General features: G+C 48.4%; 1 protein-coding gene across 1 annotated transcript in view; it reads left to right on the forward strand.

The window, feature by feature from the left end:
- LOC139756376 (uncharacterized) overlaps positions 1-20,000 on the forward strand; it is a 380,293-nt gene that overhangs the window by 56,455 nt on the left and 303,838 nt on the right. The window contains 6 exon segments of the mRNA XM_071675765.1: positions 4,228-4,408; positions 7,292-11,215; positions 11,938-12,087; positions 13,280-13,327; positions 16,814-16,928; positions 19,345-19,402. Coding sequence (XP_071531866.1) covers positions 4,228-4,408; positions 7,292-11,215; positions 11,938-12,087; positions 13,280-13,327; positions 16,814-16,928; positions 19,345-19,402 — 4,476 coding nt within the window.

Genomic DNA, 20,000 nt, shown 5'->3' on the forward strand with positions numbered 1-20,000 from the left:
GTCATTCCCGTGGTATGTGTACGATATGGTAAGGGATAAGAAACACGAAGGAAAAAAAAAGAGGAAGGGAGACTTGTATGAGATCTACTACGTAGAAGAAAGGGAACGTAGATTTGTATATTTTATAGGAAAATCTAGAATATATATATATATATATATATATATATATATATATATATATATATATATATATATATATATATAATATATATATATATATATATATGTGTGTGTGTGTGTGTATATATATTCTTGGCCTCTTTAACTCATGAGGTTATGTATGAGAATGGAAGGCATGTGGAACCTTCGATGAGGTCCCTTCCCCCTGCCATAACTGGGGGATGTCATCGGTGTATTTATACCGCCGTTCATCACGGCAGCGCGACCGACGAGTGACGTCACCCACCCACCCACCGCTGCCAGACGTATAGACAACGTGCCAGATCCCCCCCCGGGCATGAGGAGGTGGTGCGCGTTGGTCACCTGGCAGACAGGGACGCCCTTTGTGATATATATATATATAAACAGAAAATAATCAGTTCGTTAAGTGCAGTGCTCTTGTGGCTGACGGGGAGATGGTGTGCCCCGTCGTGTGCGATAAAGTTAGTCTACGTTTGTTGTTATGATGGTAGACGATATATGGTGATGTGTGGTGGTGGTGGACGATATATGGTGATGTGTGGTGGTGGAGGACGATATATGGTGATGTGTGGTGGTGGAGGACGATATGTGGTGATGTGTGGTGGTGGAGGACGATATATGGTGATGTGTGGTGGAGGACGATATATGGTGATGTGTGGTGGTGGTAGACGATATATGGTGATGTGTGGTGGTGGAGGACGATATGTGGTGATGTGTGGTGGTGGAGGACGATATGTGGTGATGTGTGGTGGTGGTAGACGATATATGGTGATGTGTGGTGGTGGTAGACGATATATGGTGATGTGTGGTGGTGGTAGACGATATATGGTGATGTGTGGTGGTGGAGGACGATATATGGTGATGTATGGTGGTGAAGGACGATATATGGTGATGTGTGGTGGTGGAGGACGATATATGGTGATGTGTGGTGGTGGTAGACGATATATGGTGATGTGTGGTGGTGGTGGACGATATATGGTGATGTGTGGTGGTGAAGGACGATATGTGGTGGTGAAGGACGATATATGGTGATGTGTGGTGGTGGAGGACGATATATGGTAATGTGTGGTGGTGGTAGACGATATATGGTGATGTGTGGTGGTGGAGGACGATATATGGTGATGTGTGGTGGTGGAGGACGATATATGGTGGTGTGTGGTGGTGGTAGACGATATATGGTGATGTGTGGTGGTGGAGGACGATATATGGTGATGTGTGGTGGTGGAGGACGATATATGGTGATGTGTAGTGGTGGTAGATGATATATGGTGATGTGTGGTGGTGGTAGACGATATATGGTGATGTGTGGTGGTGGTAGACGATATATGGTGGTGTGTGGTGGTGGAGGACGATATATGGTGATGTGTAGTGGTGGTAGATGATATATGGTGATGTGTAGTGGTGGAGGACGATATATGGTGATGTGTGGTGGTGGAGGACGATATATGGTGATGTGTGGTGGTGAAGGACGATATATGGTGATGTGTGGTGGTGGTAGACGATATATGGTGATGTGTGGTGGTGAAGGACGATATATGGTGATGTGTGGTGGTGAAGGACGATATATGGTGATGTGTGGTGGTGAAGGACGATATATGGTGATGTGTGGTGGTGAAGGACGATATATGGTGATGTGTGGTGGTGAAGGACGATATATGGTGATGTGTGGTGGTGGAGGACGATATATGGTGATGTGTGGTGGTGGTAGACGATATATGGTGATGTGTGGTGGTGAAGGACGATATATGGTGATGTGTGGTGGTGAAGGACGATATATGGTGATGTGTGGTGGTGAAGGACGATATATGGTGATGTGTGGTGGTGAAGGACGATATATGGTGATGTGTGGTGGTGGTAGACGATATATGGTGATGTGTGGTGGTGGAGGACGATATATGGTGATGTGTGGTGGTGAAGGACGATATATGGTGATGTGTGGTGGTGAAGGACGATATATGGTGATGTGTGGTGGTGGTAGACGATATATAGCGATGTGTGGTAGTGGACGATACATGGTAATGTGTGATGGTGGTAGACGATATATGGTGATGTGTTCTTGTTATGGTGGACGATATATGGTGATGTGTTCCTGTTATGGTGCGCAATATATAGTGATGTGTGATGGAGGACGATATATGGTGATGTTCGTATGATGGATGATATATATTGATAAGTTTTTGTACGGTGGATTATACATATTGATGTGTTCTTATGTTTGTATGTGGTAAATACATAAAGCAGATACATCTCCTACGGATGTAACTTCATGTTAACGTTTATAATATATGATTTTTCTTGATATATATATTTATATATATATGAGAACGTTTAGACATAAGGAAACGTTTGAATATGTAAAGTGCATTCGGATGAACGCTGTGTTGTTTAGTGAAAAACGTTTGGTAACGAGACAACGTTTTTCTCTCTTCCCGGTGGCAGTATGGAGGCCTCTAGTTGGTGAACGTTGCTCTTTGGTGGGAAACGTTTGAAGGTGAAAACGTTTGAATGTGTCATGAGGAGTGAACGTTGTTATAATGTAGTATATTCAGGTTTGCTGTAACGGGAGAGTGAGTTCCGTGAGCGTCAACCACCATGTGAAGGAGGTAGTAACCGTTAACTACTGTGTCAAACGATGCCATTGGGCCTAAGCCAGTCGTATCATTTTCAGTAAATGATGTCTAACGGGGGAACATTTCAACTTGTTGGTGACCAGCGAAGAACGTGTTATTTAATTGGCCAGTAAACAACATTGGACACTTAATCATGCTATGAGCCAGCGATGGTCATAACTTGTTCACAACCAGCAGTTAATACCGACATTTTGCAATGTTAATAACAAAGTAAAGGTGGCCATTTTAAACACGTCGAAAAGCGACGAGGGACATTTGATAAACGAAAAAGACTTTTATCAACTTGATTAACGAGGGACCTTTTTACGTTATCATTATTAAGCAAGGGACGTTTTAACACTATAAACGATGGTTAACATTTTATTAGTCTTAACAAACGCACTGGACATGTTAACAACCTCCAGATGACATGCTGACATGTTCTATACCATCTATGGACACCAGTGGAGGCCTTAACTTGTTAATAATCAGCGGTGGAATTTTAACATAGTAGCAACTGAGTTAATGTTAATATGTTCTGAGAAGATTTGAACTTAGTGACCAGGGGTGTAATTTTTAACATCCGTACGGACTTTTGACACCTTCACAACTAATGGATGACATGTTAACAAGGTTGTAACAACATATGCGGAAGGTTGGACCGGAGTGAGTGAGCGAACCGTCCCCACGGTGGTCGTGATGTGGCAGGGCTGGCCGTGGAAAGCCTATGGCTGTCCACACACACACACACACACACACACACACAGATACAGACACACAGACACACACACCCTCACACCCTCCCTACCCTCACACACACACACACACACACACACTACCCGCCTACCTTCCCACGGTGATGACAGAACCCGGGGAATACAGTCAGCGTTGTTACATGATGACGAGGTGGGGGGGACATGACGTGGGGTCCCCACGCGGGGAAAGACGCCTGATTCACTCACGTAATTTGGGAACTGACGAAACGTTTTTTTTTTTTACATTAGTTTGTGTCATGTATTTTGGGATTTTGCTTTCTCCAATATGCTGATGAATCTTGTCTTTCACATGTATTGGTAAATGTCTCTTGCACACACACACACACACACACACACACACACACACACACACACACACACACACACATACACATTTGTGAAGTGTTTAAAAGATATTGTATAAGAAAGAACGTTCAAGAGATGGAGCCCCCACGAATGTAAAATCCCTTTTTCCCTCTGTGTATATATATATATATATATATATATATATATATATATATATATATATATATATATATATATTATATATATATATATATATATATATATATATATATATATCCTCACAACATTTATATCTGTAAATAGAGCTTTAGATTTTTTTTCAAAATTCGTTCCTGTGTCTTCTGCCTATTGTATTTCTCATATGTAAACACATGAGGTATCATGATTTGTGTTGACACTTCCTGTGACTGTTGCAGCTGAGCACCCCTTCCTATGGCTCGAGTCGCTATGGCTCCAGTGTGGGCAGCAGCGGCACCTCTGGTGTGCCCACAGTGTCGTACCGCGCCGCACTCACAAGGGACCTCTCCGCCTCTCAGGACCGCCTGGCAGCGGGGTACGGCTCCGATGTCAACAGAAGCGGCTATGGATCAGGCTCAGGTAATGGACACCACCGCAACCTTATTTTATCTTAATGCACGGGAATGGCGAGAGTTTTCAGAGTATTGATCATGTTTTAAGTGTTTTGAATATACGAATACTTTTATCAACGTATTTTTCTATAGTTTGGTTGATTTGTTTGGTATTTCAACCCAATAGAGGACGACTGTTCAAACATAGGGTATTAGTGATTTAAGTTGGCCTCCAGGGTTAAGTCAAAAGCCAATCCTTCATGCCTAAGTATTGTACTGTCTTTGCACTCAAGGTATGTACTGTTGTCCACAAGGTAGTAATTCCTAGAATCATTCATCACTGAGTACTGTATTGAGCACTACATCATTATGCATCATATTGTGCACTGCATTGTTGAGCTCTGTTTTGGAATCTGGACCTAAGAAGACCCTAATGTGTCGAGCGTATAAACACGATTATCACTAATTCCTGAGATAGATCGTACTGAATTGTTTGAAGTATTTGAAGTGATATTTGTCTTCCGTGTTTTCATACGAAACGTAATGCTTAATAATACTGTGGCCTAACATTACAGAATACTCGGATGTGGATGTTGTATCTGGCACGGCTTGTTTCAAACCCATTGACCAACTTTCTTGAATCATTTATCTGTTGTTTCATCTCGGGTCCACTCACCCCTGTATGGTTGGCTCCAGTCGCGTTTTTAAGTGGAGAGTTTGTGAAGGTGTTATGAAGTACAGTAGTGGGGCCCCTGCCCCACTTACCCTCATGTACATGTTGCTGGTCCCTCTCCTCCCTGGGGGCTCTCGAGTATTTCCTTTTCTTGGTCTTGAGAATCTTGCTCGTATTCCCGTCATTCTCGCTCCCATGTACTCCTCAGTAACCTGCTCTTCTCAATGTAGTTCTGGGGCCCAACTCGCAGCCACAGAGGCTCGACGAGTTCCACGCGTCAAGATGGAAGTCTGGCGAGGAAGGATAAGGGTTTCTCCCCCCCTCCTCCCTCCTCCCGACTCGCCCCTCCTGTATGTACACGGGGCACCAGAGTGCCGGTCCTTACCATGTAGGTCAACGGGGAGTGCAAGTCACACTCCCCGGTGTTAAAGTCTCGGGAGACCCACTGGGAAGATCCCGGTCACTCCAGTGTTCACTTGAGCAGTAGACTCGTCCGCCACAGTGCTGACCTGAGGTGGGGGAGAGACCCGACCACCACATTGAGGGTGTCTCGCCAGCTGCACCTGGAGGAGTTCTCATTAATGCAGCTCTGCGTCAAGGGGGCAAACCTTTTTATGGTCCTAGTGGTGGAGTGGGGCAGCTCCCTTGTGTTTCATCATTCACGGCCCCACGATCGATCCAGAGCGTTGGGTCAAGTGATTTTATTTTTTTCCCCCTCCCACTTTTTTTTTTGTTTTTGACTCTTCATCACTCAGGGACGCGTTAGATAACACTCTACTTCGAATGAAAAGACAGATCTTGAGGATTTTTTTTGGTGGTAAGTTCCTTTTTATTTAGATTTATGTGTCGTCTGACGTGATGCATCTGCTGGTCCATTGATCGCTTCTTACGTCATAAGGCTTCTTTTCGTTCACTGTATTAGTTCTGGCAAGATGGTTTGCCAGTCAGTGTCACCTCACTGTTGACTGGAATTAGAATTAGCACGATCGACAGTGGGTTTGAACCAGGGACTATGAAGTGGTCAGGGGAAGTCACCAAAAGGTGTGTGAGGCTTGGTTGTGGATAGGGTGTTGTGACAGCTTGGGAATGGGTTTGCGCAAGTGGTTCCTGTACAATCCTCTCTAAGTATCCTCAGTACTCATTTTGTTTTCATCAGTGAACACTCTCATATGTAAAACACTCCACATAACTAGCCACAAGCCCGAGACTAGAAACAGGAAGGTTTATCCTTGCTTCACACTGTTGCATATTACAGATTCAACCACCTCCCTCCCGTCTCCCTGTAAACCCGTAACGGACCCACCACATACGTACCAGATTGGCCCGAGAGTTATTACAAAACCGCCCTTCCCAACTCACTCTGAAACACCTCTACCACCAGACGTACACCACGCCCAAAACTCCCATTCCCCAGACATGTACGAGCTACTCTTTCTCCTCTGCATTCTGGACTCCATTCGTCTCTCCATCGCTGCGAACAAGATCCCTCGTGCTCAGCATGCAACCTCCACACCAAAGACACTGAATACTCGATCCTCATTTGTCATGTAGTTGCCTTAGAAAGACGCATACACTTCCCTCCACGCGATCCTACCCGGTGGACGTGGCTGGTTTCCTGACCCGCTGCGGATGCCCCCATAAAAGCGGATCCTTCGACAAGAAAGGTAGTGGTAAAGGTATGGGATGCGTTCCTTTTGTAGAGGTTATAAAAGACAGATGATGATCGGTAAGTCACAACACATAAGGCACAGTACATGGGAGGCAGGAGAGGGATCATAAGATATAAAGTTCCAATAGATAAGTTACAAATTCCATGTTTGAGCAGATGTATGTCACAGTAGACATGTTACATGTATCTAGATTGCTGTAAACAGGATAATGTACATGCAGTTCTCTATATAGGCTGTGATAGAAAGGTTTGAATGTTTATTTGAAAGTGAATAAATTACAATTAGCAGTCTGCATCATATGGGTTGCATTGAGTGGTTTATTGATCCGTGTATTACAACTGATAAGTTGCTGTAGAATATTTACGATAGATATTTTACTGTAGATGTATTACAGTGGACAGGATCTATACTCATTAAGATTCTCGTATACACTTTAGCTTGCCAATATTAGACTTAGTATCCCCTCAGAACCTTGTATTGTGAGAGCTTACACAACCCCAGTGTACACATCTGGTGCACCTGCCTAGGTAGACCAGGGGATGCATCTGATGGCTTGTTTATGTTGCAGGAGGCGGCAGCTACAGCTCCCGGTATGGTAGCGACAGCAAGACATCGAACGTGGCCGCCCTAGCCTCCAAGTTCGGGGACAACAAGCCCTCTCCCACCTCCCCTACCGCCAGGGTCCGACCCACCTCCCTGGCCACCACCACCAACAACAATGCCGCCCTCAGTGCCTCCTCCACCAGCAGCAAAGTCCCCACCTCCCCCAGCGCCTCCCTCGGTAGTGCCCTCTCTCCTCCAGCCACAAGTCTCTCCAGCAGTAGGTTCTCCCGCGACTCCTCCCGCTCTGATGGGGGTGTCATGTCCCCAGGAGGGTCCTCCTCCTACGCCTCCCGACGCGCCACTGGTACGAACTTTGATCACACGAACTACGATCGATCGGGCTACACCTCGGACGCCAAGTCGGGCTATGGGTCCGGGTACGGGTCTGGATATGGTTCTGGGTCTGGCAACTATACGAGTCGATATAGTTATAGCCGTAGCAACAGCTATTTGAAGGACACCGAGCCGACAACTACAAGCAGCTATAGACCATCGTATAGCAGAGAGAATAGCTACATAGGGAGCGATGCTGGGAGCGGGTCGAGCTGGCGCAGCCGCGTTTACGGAAACGACGCCAACGCAAGCACCACCGGCAGTAGCTACGCCAGGACGAGAACGCGCGACTTGAGTAACTCGTCCGAGCAGATCCCCTCAAGGTCCGGCTCCAGGCAAGACATGGGCGCGTCCAAGGACGCCGATTCTGGCACGCCGACCTTCAGGGATGCCATGGACAAACTGAGCAAAGCCTCCACGGACGACAAGAAGGACAGAAGAAGTCTGGACGCACTCTCTCCCAACGCGGTCAGAGTTCTACCCGTCTTGAGTCCAGACAGCCGTAGCGGGATGAAGAACAAGGCTCCTGCGGATTTCAGTTCCGCCGCCGAGACCTCGGATGACGAAAACGTCAGGAAGAAAGAGAGGGACGCCACAGCGAGGACGAGAGACTCCAGGATCACCGCCGCGACCCTGACGTCTGCCTCCACACCACCCACCACCCCGAGTACTGTGGCGTCGAGGCCGTTCAGACACCTCGCGGCTGCCCCGTCGTTGCCCACGAAGTCGACGGCTTCGGTGGCCACGGGTTTGGTCTCCCCTCCGTCGTTTAAGCTCTCCACGAGGTTTTCCACCGCCACGACCGACAGCCTTCCCGCTACCTCATCGCCATCGAAGTGGTTACGAGACAAAGGTGAGGAGGCGGCAACCTCGCCCACCTCTCCCGCCGCCACGCGCAGTAGAGGAAACCTAAGCGTTGTTGATTCTAGTCCGAGGTCCACCTCACCCCTGCCGCCACGCTCACCTGTTCTCGGCGTTAGCAAGGCCATATCTACTACTACTACGACCACTACCACAGCCACTACCACGACTACCACCACCACTGCCACTACTACTACCACCACCACCACCACCACTGCCACCTCCTCGCCAAGTGCTGAGAGCAAGAGTGTTCCCGGGGTGGCCAACAAGGACTGCAGGAAGTCCGTCTTGAATATGGACATCAGACCCAGTGACACCGACGCCATGCGGAAGCAACAAGAAGAGAAGCGAGAGGAACTCAGAAGACTACGAAGACAGAGAGGCAATGACGACGATAGTAAGAGCAGCTGGAGACCTCCGACAGGAGGCGTTCGAACCAGACCAGGACCCAAGTTGGAGGAAGTTGGTCGACAGCGTTCGAGGGGATCAGGATCCGACCTCGCCAAAACATCCTCACAGACGAAGGTCGTGGAAGAGGAAGAAGAAGACGAAGAAGAGACCAGTAGCGAAGAGGAAGAGACGCGCGAAGACAAGCCCCCAGTGCCTCCCGCTGTGGAAAAGACGTCGTCTAAGGCGAAGGTTGTGGAGAGGAAACATTCCAAGGGGAAGGCAGATGCGATGCGCCGCAGCGGCTCCATGCACCGCATCCGCCAGTCGTCTCAGACTAGCAAGACGTCGTCCACGTCCGATACTTCCTCGTCGGACACCGACGATGATGCGCCAGTCGTCACAGTCGTCCTCAGATGCAGGAGACGACAGAGCTCACGGGACGATGCCCTGGGATCGTCTGGTGAGAACCAGAGCCGTCCGGCGTCTCGCACCTCGCCCAAAGTCGCCAAGAGAGGTTCCTCGGAGAGCGTGCCTGAAGGTCAGCGCTCGCGGAACAGTTCCTCCTCCAATCTCGTCAGCCGCAGGTCACGCAACAACTCCCAGGCCACGTCAGAGTCTCGCTCTCGCAACAACTCGTCGACAAACCTCGTCAAGTCCCGGTCGGGCAACAACTCCCGGGGCAGCATCGGCGAGACGGAGAAGTCCAGAAGCAGTTCGCGATCCAGCGTCATCGCGGACAAGAAACTGTCCCTCGGTCCCGAGATAGACATTGGCGAGGGGAGGAAGAGCGCCTCGTCCGGCAAGGTGAGGAACCAGAGCACTCGCAGCAGCAGCGGCAACCTTGCGAAGACCAAATCAGGGGATAAGTTGAGACACTCCAGCAGCAGTATACAGCGGACCAAGGACAGGAAGGCCGCTGAGAAGTCCACCTCCAGTGAATCAGAATCCACAGACACCTCAGATGATTCGAGCGAGAGCGCGGGCGAGGAGGGGAATTTCTTCTCTCTCACCAAGTCACGGTCGATGAAGAAATCGAAGTCATCCCTGAACAAGTTCCCCGTGAGCGTGGAAAACTCCACCAAAATAGAGGAGCTAGGTGCCAGGACCAGCCCGGATGGGAAGGAGCACGTCTCCAGGACCAACTCCGATGCCAACTTGCAGGTCAACGACGCCGAGGGCAAGAACGACGAAAGCAATGACTTGGAGCCCTTCGAATGGCCGGTTGACAGCTCCGCCTCAAAGACTGACCTCGCAAAATTATACAAGAAGAGCGACAAGACGACGTCGTCCACGAAGTCAGTCTCGGAGCTGGACACTTTCGAATGGCCTAGTGGTAGCCCGGCGGCTTCCCGTGCCAATATATACAGGAGCTCCCCGTACCATGACAACACCGAGTATGACGCCCCAGACATCCCTGCCAGCAGGAGTAGCTCAAAGGCTAATCTCTCGAAGGGCGTTGTCGATAAAAGTAGTTCCCTTGAACCATTCGAATGGCCGTCGGGTAGTCCAGAACTACCGGTGAGAAAGATGAATGAGACTGTCGACTCGATCAGTGAGTTGGACACCTTTGAGTGGCCGTCTGGCAGTCCGGAATTACCGAGCAAGAAACCCATTGCACAAGAGCAAGTGGAACCTTCCGCTCATCCTTCAGGAAGTCCGGAAGTGCAACCCGAGAAAAATGCTTCGGGAGAACAAGAAAAGTCTGACGGCCAGGAGGAAGAGAGCGCGTTCGTGTGGCCCGAGGGAAGCCCCGAGCTGCCGAGGAGAACCCTCCAGAACAACTACGAGAGCGAGACGGAGACGGAGCTACTGTGGTCGGACGAGAACGCCGACACCTCCAGATCACAGATGCCCCGAGTGATCGAGGAAACAGAAGAGGAGTGCAACTTCGAGTGGCCGAGCAGTCCCGAGGTGTCCCGCAGGAAGCCCTGGAGCTACGGCTACTCTGATGCCTACGACACCCAGGGCGAGACGGAGGGATTCGAGTGGCCCAGTAGTCCCGAACTCCCCAAAATGAAGAACCCCAAGTACATCAGCTTCACCGAGGACATCGACACCCTCTTGTGCACCGATACCAAGGACAACTTCGACGAGATGGAGGAGATGATGGGCTACTCTCCTCCTCCTCCTCCTGCTGAGGGTGAGGAGAAGGCCAAGAGTAGCTCCTCCAGCAGGATACCGCCAGATAAGAGCGGCAGCAAGGAGGAAGAGGAGGGAGAGACACCAAAGGACGATGCCAAAGGAAAAGCTGAGATGAAGAAGACACTGAAGGACAGAGCCAGACGGAACCTCTCACTGTTTATCGGTATGTATCCTGACGACCTGTGGCAGGTCTGGAATGTTGCTCAGTTCGTGTGGCAGGTCTGGAGTGTTGCTCAGTTCGTGTGGCAGGTCTGGAGTGTTGCTCAGTTCGTGTGGCAGGTCTGGAGTGTTGCTCAGTTCGTGTGGCAGGTCTGGAGTGTTGCTCAGTTCGTGTGGCAGGTCTGGAGTGTTGCTCAGTTCGTGTGAGTGTTTTTAAATAGAGAACATTGCTGAGCAACATGTTAGATTATCCAGTTTCTCAAGTAAAGTACAGAACGGTCCGTTCGGTTATAGGAAGTGTGCTGCCTGTATCAAAAGACCTTTGTTCGTTGTTGTTCGTTATGATCATTGATCACCCATTGTGCATTGTTCATGATTAACGTGACCATTATTGCATGGGACCATTTTAGATTATGTCAGGTCTAAGTAAAATATTCATCATTTGCCTGGTATAAATATTCAAATATCCATTTTTTTTAAAGGTTTCTGTTATCAACGTATCAGTATTTACGGCTTGACGGTAGATCGGTAAAGTGCACTTATGAGGAACCCATGAACTCACAAATTAAACCCATGATAAATCGGCTCTTTAGGAATACTCTGACAGTGGAGTCATCTAGGGACGACTGGCAATGAGGCCATTCCCCGGGGCCCTCTCAGGGACGCCCCTCAAAGCCAGGTCCACCAGGCTTTCGGGTTGTACTGAATGGTTGCTCCCACCGGCAGGTAAGCTGACGAACATTGACGACATCCTGGGTTCGGTCCTGCAGCCGCTGGTGCCGACCCCCAGCAGCTACAGCGCCTCCACCACCACCACCAGCTCCCCCTCCGCTGCCTCCAGCAGGAAGATCTCGCTCGGCAAGTCTGACGATGATGGTGGGTTTGCACAGTCGAGTTTGTTGTTTTTGTGTATAGAATGCTATACTCCCTCTACAAGGTCCCTTCTGTTTATCTATAGACTCGCTTTAAAGTCCTTACTTGTATAAGTGTAGGAGTTTGATAAGACGTTTGAAAGTAACGGGTGAATTGTTTGTGTTGTCAGATATGCCACACATCTGCTCTGTAAGAGCGTGGAAGCGGAGGAGAAGGAGGTTGAGGTACGAGAACGAAAGCTGGGGTATTGAGGGCAGCAGAGGTGGTTGAGATTGAGTGGCGTGAGTGCAGGCTTGATGGTGGAGAGCCTAGTGGATGTGTGGAGTGTTTTAGGTACCTTAGGGGGTTGGTGAACTTAGTAGTGGTTGGACCTTGGGCGTGATGGAGCGAGTCATGTGGAGTACTGGAAGAAGGATGGGAGGGCTGAGGTCCTCACTGCTCTAATGAGCGTCTGGAGGGAGAGGTCACTGTCTGTTAGGGTAAAGACAAGTATGTTTAAAGGTATATTGTACAGTAGTCTGGACGGTGTTGTATAGATGTGAGTCTCAGGCCTGGAATGCAAGGGAAAGGAAGGAGGTGGTGTACGTGTTGGAAGTGAAATTACATGAGAGCAAAAAGTGACGCGCGTCGGGTCGCTTATATTTACGGAATGACAGGTGGAAGTGAATGTAGTTAGGATGAGAGAGAGGTGACCTGTATGAGTGCAGTAGACCTGATACACACGAATGATAGTATAAGCTCGTTCACCTGAAGCTCTTAGTTACGGAAGTGGTCTTATCAACGAGATGTTCTTATTCAGAGCTCCCAGAACATTTCACTGAGCCATGTACATTTGCATAACATGCAAGAGATGAGTAAATTTGAAAGGATTCATACAGCTAGTCTTTAAGTAGAATTTGAATTTCATTATAATTTTGAGACATTTCGATCAAAAATTAAGTATTACACTCCACAGGTTATATGCATTATCTCTCATGTGTTGTGAGGTGAGGTTGTACAACCCTGTTTTACCTAGCCAAGGTTCCAGACCTACAACATGACCCGTGTTTTATATACCATTGTTTGGCCAGTAGCAGCACCATGCCAGCCACCTTAACCCGACTCATTTTGCCTGGCTAGAGCAGCAGTCATGGGGTAAGGGGAATGGGGTAAAGTTAGTATCATGTGACTGACACAATTTAACCATGGTGAATAGGTCATCCACGCAGGAAAGTAGCGCTTCTTCTCACCAAGAAAAAAAGGAGTAAGTAGTTGGCATAGCTGGCCATATGCATTTAGAGTGTGTGTGTGTTTGTGTCTTCACATATTCTCGCTGGTGTTGGGGAGGTGGTAGATACGAGGAGTATACCATTCCAAAGTCACACACAAAAAAAGATTCACAAGTGTTGTTTCCTAGTTTTGTGATATTTCGTTGTACTTCAAATGTTTTGATAAGATATTTTTTATTAAGTTCCTAAGTGGAAAAAAGTGTTGGTATAGTGTTATACATCAGTCTTTTAATTTCTTTTTATCCGTATTATGAAATTGGGTTTAATAGATTGATGTTAGTTGAAGATTCGAGTAATTTCAATTGTGTTGCGTAATACCTATTTGTCAAGACATTTAGTTTTTCTTTTCAAGTAACTGTCTCGCCAAATTTTCATATTTAGAAAATCCCTATCAAAGTTTTGTTGTTACTTGATACTTTTAAAAAAAAAGTATTACTGAGTGTGAAGTCAAAAAAAGTATTACTGTAAAGTCATCATCATTTTCCCAAAATTCTGTTGTTAAAAATATTGAATGTGACGAAAGATGGACACTTCCCGAACACCAGGGGTCGCAACGAGCCATTTTAAATGGCGGTAGTTCTGCTAATTCAGTAACCTGGCCACAGGCAGTTGCCTTGTGGTCACATATTCTGCCACAGAGTCTTAAGGGCTTGATATAGACGAGCCACATGAATCAGGTTTCGTCCATTATGCTTCAGCTAAAAAAAACTCCATTCAACAATGGTCCTGAAGTCATTGCCAATGTTTGCCTGATATTTGACAGTGCGAGTCGGGTGGTGGAGAGGATTATAACCAATCACAGGGCTCTAAAGGTGTGACGGCATATGGCGGAAGACGTCATCTCAAGCCAATGATAGTCCTCCTGAAGCGTGACGTCATCATTAAAGACTTTGTGCCCTGTGATTGGTCAAGACCCACGCCAACCGTACGAGCAGCGTGTTATGAGGCAGCAAAATGATTTTTAATTATAATGTGTTAATCTTTGCATAAATTGGCTAACACAGATATATAAACTGTATAATTGATCTTCATGTTTGAATAATGGTACTATTAAGTTTCCTTTATCATAACTACAGTATTATGTAATCATATAACATCAAAATTATTTTCCTTTTTATAATCATAGTATTATATAATTATGTAACACCAAAATTATTTATCTTCATTTTCTCGTATTGAGAGAATAGAATGAATTGTTTGCATTTTTGTTTATTTCAAGTTATGTAGGTTTGGCCGATTTGTATTTTTTTGTTTTTGTTTATGGATTTGTATTATCATTTATCAGTGTTCATTAAATCTGTTCCCATTTTTATTGGGGGTGGGGGATAATTAAACCCGGGGCATTTGAGAGTCACTTTCAGTCTCATATTAATTGTTTGTATACCACAGTGATGCATTCAGTTCTGTACTGAGTCTTAATGTGCTGAAATTACATAGAAAAAGTCATCCTTGGAATTATGTTAGAGATCTCGTTAATGCTTTAATTACAGCCTTTTTCTTAACTGCTTTTAGCACATCATAGGCCACTGGGCCTCTCAGTTGATATTATGTAAATTGTCCATTCTTAAAATATGTTCATCTTCAGCCATGTTCACGTGATAAAGTCCTATGTTCCATCGCTGTGTGATGGTATATGTATATTTTCTAATTTATTCGAAATAGCTTTGGACTGATTTTGTATCCTGTAATGTATATATTTCCTGGATATAATTTTTTACGTTTTTTTTCATTTATTTGGTTTAGTTTTTATCTTGTGTTGTCTAGTACCATCCTGACGTGCCCTCTGTATCGCCTTGTGTTGTTGTTCTTCTCTTCCTCTCCATTTTCTTACGTATTGGAGAATGGGACGATAATCATTTTTCCGTCTTCTCGCCTGTTTCCTGAGCCTTTTTCCCGTGTGGTCATCTGTGGCATTTACACACGAACTACCTGTCTTCTCCTCCCGTCGCTTCCCTGTCTCTACCATTTCCTCGTCCGCTGCCTCCCATCACCCTTCCTCCTTGTCGCTCATCGCCCATCTCACTCTTCCCTCCCTCCCTCCCTCCCATCGTGTGACTCTCCTCGCCTTTCTCCCAGTCTTGTGTTTCATCACCTGTCTACCCTCACCTACCTCCCCATCACCTTCCGTGATCACCCTCACCTGCATCCCCATCACCTTCCGTGATCGCCCTCACCTGCCTCCCCATCACCTTCCATGATCACCCTCACCTGCCTCCCCATCACCTTCCGTGATCACCCTCACCTGCCTCCCCATCACCTTCCGTGATCACCCTCACCTGCCTCCCCATCACCTTCCGTGATCACCCTCACCTGCCTCCCCATCACCTTCCGTGATTACCCTCACCTGCCTCCCCATCACCTTCCATGATCACCCTCACCTGCCTCCCCATCACCTTCCATGATCACCCTCACCTACCTCCCCATCACCTTCCGTGATCACCCTCACCTGCCTCCCCATCACCTTCCGTGATCACCCTCACCTGCCTCCCCATCACCTTCCGTGATCACCCTCACCTGCCTCCCCATCACCTTCCGTGATCACCCTCACCTGCCTCCCCATCACCTTCCGTGATCACCCTCACCTGCCTCCCCATCACCTTCCATGATCACCCTCACCTGCCTCCCCATCACCTTCCATGATCACCCTCACCTGCCTCCCCATCACCTTCCGTGATCACCCTCACCTGCCTCCCCATCACCTTCCGTGATCACCCTCACCTGCCTCCCCATCACCTTCCGTGATCACCCTCACCTGCCTCCCCATCACCTTCCGTGATTACCCTCACCTGCCTCCCCATCACCTTCCATGATCACCCTCACCTGCCTCCCCATCACCTTCCATGATCACCCTCACCTACCTCCCCATCACCTTCCGTGATCACCCTCACCTGCCTCCCTATCACCTTCCGTGATCACCCTCACCTGCCTCCCCATCACCTTCCGTGATCACCCTCACCTGCCTCCCCATCACCTTCCATGATCACCCTCACCTGCCTCCCCATCACCTTCCATGATCACCCTCACCTGCCTCCCCATCACCTTCCGTGATCACCCTCACCTGCCTCCCTATCACCTTCCGTGATCACCCTCACCTGCCTCCCCATCACCTTCCGTGATTACCCTCACCTGCCTCCCCATCACCTTCCGTGATCACCCTCACCTGCCTCCCCATCACCTTCCGTGATCACCCTCACCTGCCTCCCCATCACCTTCCGTGATTACCCTCACCTGCCTCCCCATCACCTTCCATGATCACCCTCACCTGCCTCCCCATCACCTTCCGTGATCACCCTCACCTGCCTCCCCATCACCTTCCGTGATTACCCTCACCTGCCTCCCCATCACCTTCCGTGATCGCCCTCACCTGCCTCCCCATCACCTTCCGTCATCTCCCTCACCTACCTCCCCATCACCCTCCGTCATCGCCAGCATTGTAACATCGTCCCCCTTCGTGTGCGCAGACTCGAGCATCGAGGAGGTGGCAGCCAGCGAGGTGAGGGTGCACGACGCGAAGGCCAACCGAGCCCACATCCAGGAGAACGTCGAGGAGTACGACGCCTCGGCTGTCATCATCAGGTGAGCGGCGGCACGCCCTCCCCCGGTCGGTGAGGGTGAGGGAGGTCCACGACCCACCCACCGACCTCCCTCACCCTCACGCCGACGACTCCCTCCCCCTTTGTATGTAGAAGAGGTCCTCTGGCCCGTTTGGCGTGTCCCTGGCGTGTCTGTAGGGGGGAGACCCGTCACTTAGCTTGTAGAGGACGACCCCTGGTCTGAAGACAAGTCCTTTCTTCTGAAGGTGAGGTCGCTGGTAGGCCGCATAGGTAGGGTCACCTAGCACGTCTTTGGGTTTCTCTCTCTAGCCTCTATATTAGCCCTATGTTCTGCGCTCAGGTCCCGTGGCCTGTAGGCAGAGTTCTCCCGGCCTAAGATGGGTTCCTCTGGCTTGTGTATGACTCTCCCTGACGTGGTTGTTAGTCGTCCTGGGGAGGTAATTCCTCTAGACTCTAGTGTTGGGGTGTTGTCGCTGGCCAGTATATGTGTTCGCGTGCTTGGAAGTCCCCCACCCACTCCCAAAGCATGTAGACAGAGCTTCTGGCCTGTTGGTGAGTCCCCAGCATTCTGGGAAAACCTCTTGGCCTGCATAAAGGCAGATCCCCAGCCATGTTTGTGGGATAATTGGTCTTTTATACAAGGCTTTCAGGTCTCTAGATGGGTCCCCATGATCTTATGGATTGGATACCCCTGACAGTTAGTTTGGCCTTCTGATCGGTAAATGGGTCCGCTTGTATGTAGGTGAGTCAGCTGGTGTAGACGGGCGCCCTTGAGAATAGGGGAACTCACCCTGGCTCGTGGATGGGTCTTCGTGGCTGCAAGGTGGATTCCCTGAGTGAAGGATGTGTGAGAGGTGGAGGGGGGAGGTCTCCTATCATGTAGGGTCTCCTGACTTGTAAGTGGGTTTCTGTGCCAATAGGCATGTTCCCCCGTGCCATACTGTGGCCTCTATAGTGGCTCGCTGGCCTGAGGGTCGACGAGGTTCATGGGTGTGATCATGACTGGGAATGCTGTAGTGTATACACTTACTGGCGGGGTGATGCTAGGAGAGTGGGTCTCCGGCGGGAATCTGTGAGGCATTTCTCTTCGAGGAGGAGACCCCTCGGTGGCTGGTGGTAGAGTCATGTGAATCTCTAAAACGTTTCCATGGAATCACGCGAACTTGGACATGGGAGGATTGGGTCATCGCATGGAGCCTCTGAATCTTCAACCTGAGTCTTTATAGGATATTCAGATCAGTGGGTCACTTGTGCTCGAGTCTTTAAAAGGGGGATTTAGGTCAGTTAGGGAGTTCTTTTGAGCCTGTGCAAGGAGGGCTGAATGAGCGGGCCATCTTTTAAGTGTGTTAGGAGGACATGGTCATGGAAAGGGTTACGCAAGACGGTAGGTAGGTAGACGGTAGGTAGGTAAGTAGGTAGGTAAGTAGGTAGGGAGGTAGGTAGGTAGGTAGGTGGAGTCGTGTGTGAGTGGAGATCGTGTGAGCTCTTATGTTAAAAGCCTAAAATCAATAAGGGGGAGTTACGTGAATCACTGGCTCGGAGGATTCAGATCAAAAGAGATTCTTGTGGGTTTGTTGGTATGGAGTCTTAGGTCACAGGGTGAGTCTTGGCAGTCTATATATGGGAAGTCTAGACCGATGAGGAAGCCTTGTGAGTCTGCATAAGTTCTGGGTCACTAAGTCAGCAGTGGCTTATTGTACTTTAAGATTTCACATGAAAAGTTACCCAGTGAATTGATATGACCCTGACTTAGATAGCGTTCGGTCTTTGGAACTCGCAAGTCCCCTGCCTGCCAGCGGAACTGACCAGAGGATAACGTGACGAAAATGTTGATGAACAAAGGTTTTCGATTCTTTTTTTGTTTTTCGTGTGGTCCGTGTGGGTTTATGACGTGGCATAAACCACTGCTTCCTGGAGCCAGAGGGGAAGGACATGTGGTCCCATTGAGGAAAGACCATCTTACCCTCTTACGCCTGGCAGCAGCAGTAGCTCGAAACACGTCATAATAACACGTAGGGAAAAAGAAAGAAAGATAATTGTCAAGAAAGATATTAGTCGTTTTATTCTCTGGTCGTCCCTGGGGACTGATTGCAAGGCGTCCCATAGGTCACACGATGAATGCATGTGAGCCATGAACACCCGCATTGGGTGAGTGTGTGTCTGCGTGTCTGAACGCGAGGCCTTAGGAACCTCAAGAACTAACGAAATAAGTAAGTCACTCCATTACTTTCGTATCTTCATCGTACTGACTGCACAGATCATGTGAATTCTCTTTATTTAAAGATGAATAACACTTCATGTGATACTTTGGAGACAGCTAGGGAGCACCTGGAGGGTCATAGCTTGAGCAGTGGATCAAGCAAGACCCCGCGCGGGTGTGTGTGTGTGTATCATCTGGAGTGTCAAGGGTTTAATGTTGTCTTGTGCCCTTCCGACAGGGAGAAGAAGAAGCGGGAGGCGCTGAGGGCCGAGATCATCACCGCGGTCAAGGCTGGGGTGAGTAACCCTGTGGTGTATCGTGGTGGTGGTGTACGGTAGATCTAGCAGCAGTATGAGCCGTGGTGTGTGTATACGAGTGCGCCTTCCTCTGTACATTTGGTTAAAAAAAAAAAAGAAAAAGCACTTGTGTCTGACGACGTCTTCAACTGTCTCTCTCTCTCTCTCTCTCTCTCTCTCTCTCTCTCTCTCTCTCTCTCTCTCTCTCTCTCTCTCTCTCTCTCTCTCTCTCTCACACACACACACACACACACACCTTCGATGCCGGCCCACTTTCTCTATCCGTAAATGGGTAATTTCTACCATATACACATAAAAACCAGGGCAACCCTCCTTGTGTCTTTTCTTTTTTCTTCTTCTTCTCTCTCAACTTTGTGAAAGGAATTTAGCGTGTATGACGAGGGTCATCTTGCTCGACGGACGTAAAGGTAAGTGAATTGTGCCGTGTATCGTAAATCGGTTCATTTACGTGGCGTCGCAATTCTGTTTACATTTCCAGTAGACTATGAGAGAGTATTATATATTTTTTGCCCTTCTCGTGGAGAACTTTACTCTGTAGAGTTTATTGTAAAGGGAAAAAAAGCTCCCTGATGGTAAA

Source organism: Panulirus ornatus, chromosome 21, assembly GCF_036320965.1.
Source record: "Panulirus ornatus isolate Po-2019 chromosome 21, ASM3632096v1, whole genome shotgun sequence".
Classification (NCBI taxonomy): domain Eukaryota; kingdom Metazoa; phylum Arthropoda; class Malacostraca; order Decapoda; family Palinuridae; genus Panulirus; species Panulirus ornatus.